This window comes from Ipomoea triloba, chromosome 12 (assembly GCF_003576645.1).
Source record: "Ipomoea triloba cultivar NCNSP0323 chromosome 12, ASM357664v1".
Taxonomy (NCBI): Eukaryota; Viridiplantae; Streptophyta; class Magnoliopsida; order Solanales; family Convolvulaceae; genus Ipomoea; species Ipomoea triloba.
The window spans coordinates 23,194,698-23,200,352 of NC_044927.1; the positions used below are offsets into that span (position 1 = coordinate 23,194,698).

At 33.0% G+C, this 5,655-nt stretch overlaps 1 protein-coding gene across 1 annotated transcript; it reads left to right on the top strand.

Annotated features, from left to right (window-relative positions):
• Positions 1-1,170: 1,170 nt before the first annotated feature.
• On the top strand, positions 1,171-4,143 carry LOC116000251 (cytokinin dehydrogenase 3-like). The gene is made up of 5 exons (XM_031240286.1): positions 1,171-1,782; positions 2,383-2,510; positions 2,632-2,889; positions 2,992-3,257; positions 3,589-4,143. The coding sequence occupies exons 1-5, from the start codon at positions 1,176-1,178 to the stop codon at positions 3,878-3,880; spliced, it is 1,551 nt and encodes a 516-aa protein (XP_031096146.1). The 5' UTR covers positions 1,171-1,175; the 3' UTR covers positions 3,881-4,143.
• The last annotated feature ends 1,512 nt before the right edge of the window (positions 4,144-5,655 follow it).

Consider the following 5,655-nt stretch of genomic DNA (forward strand, 5'->3'; position numbering starts at 1 on the left):
ATCTTTTTATATTTTCAATCAATTAGTAAAATCATTTTTCTTTTCCATTTTATCTTTACTATTGTTTGGGCGGAAATTTCACAAAGGATTATTTTATATTTATTAATAGTAGTATAGATATAGAAGTATAGATAAGTATTTGAATTATTATTATTGGTGTAAATAATAATTAATAAATTATTTTTCTTATAAAATTAGGCCGAATTTTTTTTCATTATTATGACAATTATAATAGTTTAATTATTGTCATAATTTGGTAAATAAAATTTTTGTTATCAATTAAACTTTATTAATTTTTTTACCAATTAATTAATAATATTAGTTTGTGCAGTATAGAACACATATTCCTATTAAATAAAACAATATAAAATTGAGCAATATTAAATAAAACAATATCTTAACCGCAACAACAGAATTTGTAGATTTGAAAGTGGAGAGGTCTGGAATAATTGCACTGCGTTTTGTGTTTCTCTTTTAAAGTTCACGATTAGGGATTTATATAAGATTGTATCACGATTAGGGATTTATACAAGGTTGTATCTTATTACGATAGAATTGTAGTATGATAGGAATTGTAATGTAGAATTGTGATACAATAGGAATTGTAATGTAGAATTGTACAACGAATAGGAAAATAGTGGAGAGGTCTGGAATAATTACACTGTGTTCTGCGTTTCTCTTTTATGGATTTATATAAGGTTGTATCACGATAGAATTGTAGTATGATAGGAATTGTAATGTGGAATTGTGATACAATTGGAACTGTAATGTAGAATTGTACAACGAATAGGAAAATAGGAAATAATCGCATCCTTGGGCGGGAAACAAGTGAGGATTTTGTTTTTATAGATAGTATAGATATAGATTATAATATTTTTAATGTAAAATTAAAAAAAAAAGGATAGAAATGACATTTTGCTTTTCAGAAATTATTATCCCATCTTGCTTTATACGTTAGTCTAAATATGAATTTTCCTTGAAATTTCATATTATATATTTATATTATATTTTATCATTACAAATTTGCAATAATGTTCAATATTTTTTTTTAATCTCTCTCTTCTCTCCTTTCTTCTATAAATAGATACCATTTTCTCAGAAGCTCTCCACTCATCTTTTCTTGTGTCTTTCATATCTTTTGGCTCCTTTCCTAGCTAGCTACAAAAGAAAGATCAATGGCGAAGCTTGTTTCTTCAACTCTTTTCATTTTTCTTTACATCATAAATCGTTTCATGTCAATTTTAGACAAGTTAAAGCCATCAAATTCCTCCCTCCCTTACGAAATCCTCTCCGTTGACATCGCCGGCCGGTTTCGCGTCGATTCTTGGGCTACAACCGCCGCCTCCACCGACTTCGGAGGGATAGTTCAAGAAACTCCGGCGGGGGTTCTTTACCCATCCTCCATTGATGACGTCACCAACCTAGTCCGCTTCTCGTACAATTTCCCGTCCCCTTTTGCCATCGCCGCCAGGGGCCACGGCCACTCTGTGAGGGGACAGGCCACCGCGAAAGACGGGGTGGTGTTGGAAATGGGCGCTTTGAGGGGTGGGAAGATTAGGGTTTCTTGGAGTGAATCCTTAGGGTATTTTGCTGACGTAGGCGGCCACGAGCTCTGGGTTGATGTCTTACATGCATGCCTCGCTCACGGCGTTACGCCGGCGTCGTGGACCGACTATCTCCACTTGACGGTCGGCGGAACCCTATCCAACGCCGGAATTAGCGGTCAAATGTTTCGCTGTGGCCCACAGATCAGCAATGTCCTTGAACTGGATGTCATCACAGGTACGTATATATCAAGGCAGTTACGTAATTATCCTATCTTGAAATATTTGAGAATCGTTATGGTAATTATGCATTAAAAAATGAAGGTTTTCTTTATGTAGAAGTTTACTTTCTTGCGTTCACACACTTATTATGGCCTGTACGTCACATTGTTGTGAAACGAAATATTCACAGGCGACAAAAATGGACCTTAATTGCTACCTCATCTTTTTCATATTTCTTTTGTTCGGTTCGTGCTGACGATTTTCAGAAAAAAGTTATGTGAAGTGCACATAAATTGGGCAGATCGTCACTTTCAATCTACACTTCAATTTGGCTTAATTGGAAGCTCTTTTCATTTTTGGATGGGCGGTTGTGGGTTGGGCCACGGTTTAAAAAGTTATATATATAGGATGTATAATTATATATTGATAATATATTATGAAAAGTTTTAAAGTGTTAATTTGCATTGGGTATCATATTTATGTTGTGGACTTGTGGTGACACAAATTATTTAATTTATACTGTGTAATATATGATAAGAAAACTTTAAGATTGTGATGGATGGTATATGTTTATTTTAATTACTCTAACTTTTGTTTTGGTGCACTTTGGGTTCAGGAAAGGGAGAGTTTATCACTTGCTCCAAAGACATGAACTCAGAGCTATTTTTTGCAGTTTTGGGGGGATTAGGCCAGTTTGGGATCATTACAAGGGCAAGAATTGCGTTAGAGAAAGCCCCAACAAGAGTAAGCATATGGTTTAACACTTTGATTTAATGTTCTATTATATTAACCATGTTCTGAATTATGTTACCAGTCTCGAAAGCTGATTGATTAGATTAAATCTTACATTATTATATGTATGTAGGTGAAATGGGTGAGAATGTTATATGACGATTTCTCAAAATTCACAAGAGACCAAGAGCATCTCATCTCAATTCATGGCCTAAACTACTTGGAAGGCTCTCTTATGATGAACCATACTTCTCCAAACAATTGGAGATCTTCCTTCTTTTCCCTCTCCGATCAATCCAAAATTGCTTCTTTGCTTACCCAACATGGACTTCTCTATTGCTTGGAAGTCGTCAAGCATTACGATGATCAGACCAGCAGTACAGTAGACCAGGTACTTTTCATTCTTACCATACACATAAAATAGTACAGATAGCTAGACTGAGAAAGTAGACATCGAAAATGGGTATGATTTAATTTGTATATATATGTGCAGGAATTGAAGGATTTGCTCAAAGATTTGAGCTTTGTTCCTGGGATGACATTCAAGAAAGATGCTTCATATTTTGAATTTCTGAATAGAGTAAGAAGTGAAGAGCTGGAACCACAAGAAAATGGGCTCTGGGAAGCTACTCATCCATGGCTAAACCTCTTTGTACCAAAGTCCAGAATCTTGGATTTCAATTCCGCTGTGTTCGAAAACATCCTTTTAAAACACAAAACCTCAGGCCCCATGCTTGTCTATCCCACAACTAGAAAAATGTACCATTCCAACCTTCATTAGTCCTCATTAAAATTAGGAAAATCCTTCCATTATACCAGTGGTACAAGTTTAATTCTTGAGTTATATGAGAAGTGGCGATTTTAGTCTTTTGAAAATTATTTCTGCCACCAATTATTACTTAATAATTAAGTGGCAGATTTAGTTATTCAGGGACTAAACTAGTCACTTACGCATAACTTAAAGGTCAAAAATGGCCAGAGATATAACTCAAGGATTAAGTCTTGTACCATGAATATAACTGGATGATAAAAAATGCAATTTTTAAGAAAATTATGAATTCTTAACAAATGATTATGAATGAATGAACAGGTGGGATGACAGGATGTCGGCGGTGATACCAGAAGAGGATACGTTTTACTGCGTGGGGCTGTTGTATAGTGGAGGGATGAATGGGTGGGAGGTTTTGGATGAACTGAACGAAGAAATCTTGAGGTTTTGCGATAAAGATGAAGGCAATCAGATAAAGCAGTATCTTCCGCATTACAGAACCAGGGAGGATTGGATGAAGCATTTTGGCAAAAAGTGGAACGTTTTTCAAGAAAACAAGGCCAAATTTGATCCCAAGATGATATTAGCTCCCGGACAAAAAATCTTTAATTGATTATATTAATTAATTAATTAATAAGTAGTTCATTTTAGTTATCATGGACTCCAGGTTCATGCATGGCAAAAAGTAGACTTTACTAGTTTCGTTTCATATTATGTAGAATTGCATTTGTATTTAATGTAGTAGTTCTTTTCTTCCAAACTTTCTTTTCTAATACATGGGAAAGTTTGTAGGGGCAACCAAAAAAGGCACCATTGATGAAGTTTGCTTTGTAATCTCATAAATGCAGAGAATAAATCAATCTAATTAGTTATTCATAGTTGACTAACTTAAGTAAGACTTACTCAAATCAAGAAGATCAGTAATCAAATTTTTTTTGTTTTTGACTAATCAATATAATTTATCCTTTCAAATTCCGTAGGCACAGTGTATGGTAATATAGCCCAGCTTTAATAAGGGAGAAAGAGTCGAACTTAAAATCTTATAGAGTCGAACTTAAAATCTTAAAATTACTAGCTGTCTCATCAACTTTTGCCCATTTTTTAATCAGAGTTGAGGTGTCATACATTTCTCAGGTAAATTTTTATTAGCTTTAATAAATTTAAAACTTTTAGTATACTTTTTGCGCTAAAAAATAATATCTATAAATACCTTTTATATAGAGTTTGATAATATTTTTTTTTCATTTTACATTTATTTGGGCCTTTGATATGGAAAAAGAAAAGATAAAATAGATACATAAATAAAGATTGGATTATTAAGCATAATAAACACAAGCATAAGCCGAATTTGGATTAATAAGGGCAAAAGGAATAATTAAGTGTGAAAAACATGGTAATGATTGTGCTGGGAATATGCGTAGCATGATGTCTGTTTGTACCAACAGCTATACAAACAACAGTCAAAATCTGTGAAACATGTTGCCTATAATCCTATAAATTAGACTAGATTTTCCCGTGCTAATCCAACACTATTTAATTAAACAATTTTTTATTAAAGATTTTCATTATATATATTCTACTACTATAAGTGCATCCTCAATTGTTTGTAATTTTTGTCAAAGTTTTTCTCGAATTATATAGGATAACAAAGGTTATATTTGGCTAGTTATATAAGATTTTCATGTTTGGTTGGAGTTATCCAATATTCCCATGGAATGTTGTTTTCTCTCCACATAAGTATATTCCTTAATTTCAAAGGAATGTGATACCCTTCATCCTCTTAGGTAATATAACATTCCCTTGTAATCTTTAGCTTTTTGATTTGGAGGAGCATAATCTTTTGTTAACTATACATATTAATTGATTATGTTAATAAAATGGTGTTCTTTTTCAAATGGTATCCAAATGTTAGATTGATTACTACTTTAGGTGCTAACTTAGTTTCTGTGAAGAGTTTGTTCTTGTGATGAATTAGTTTTGCTTTCAAATTGTAGCAATTTAATGAATTTTAACTTCCGATCTTCATATCTACTAATTTGATGAATCTTATTGGATTAATATAATTTGTATTAATATACAATGGGTGTACTAATAATCCAATCAATTGTTCATTTCTCCAAATACATGATGGTATTAAGGTAAAATAACCATTATAACATAAACAACAATTCATCAACCAAACAGGTTTATATTACATAGCTCAATTTTTACTAAACACAGAAATCTAACATTCCCAGCAATCTAACATTCCCTAAGGTAATCTGACATTCCGTGAACCAAACGCCCCCTAAATGTGTGGATTTGACATCAGGTGGAGTGTTGATAATGTGAATGACCCTAAGAGACCAACACAACTTTTAGAGACACTTATGGGTTGTAAAGAAAATA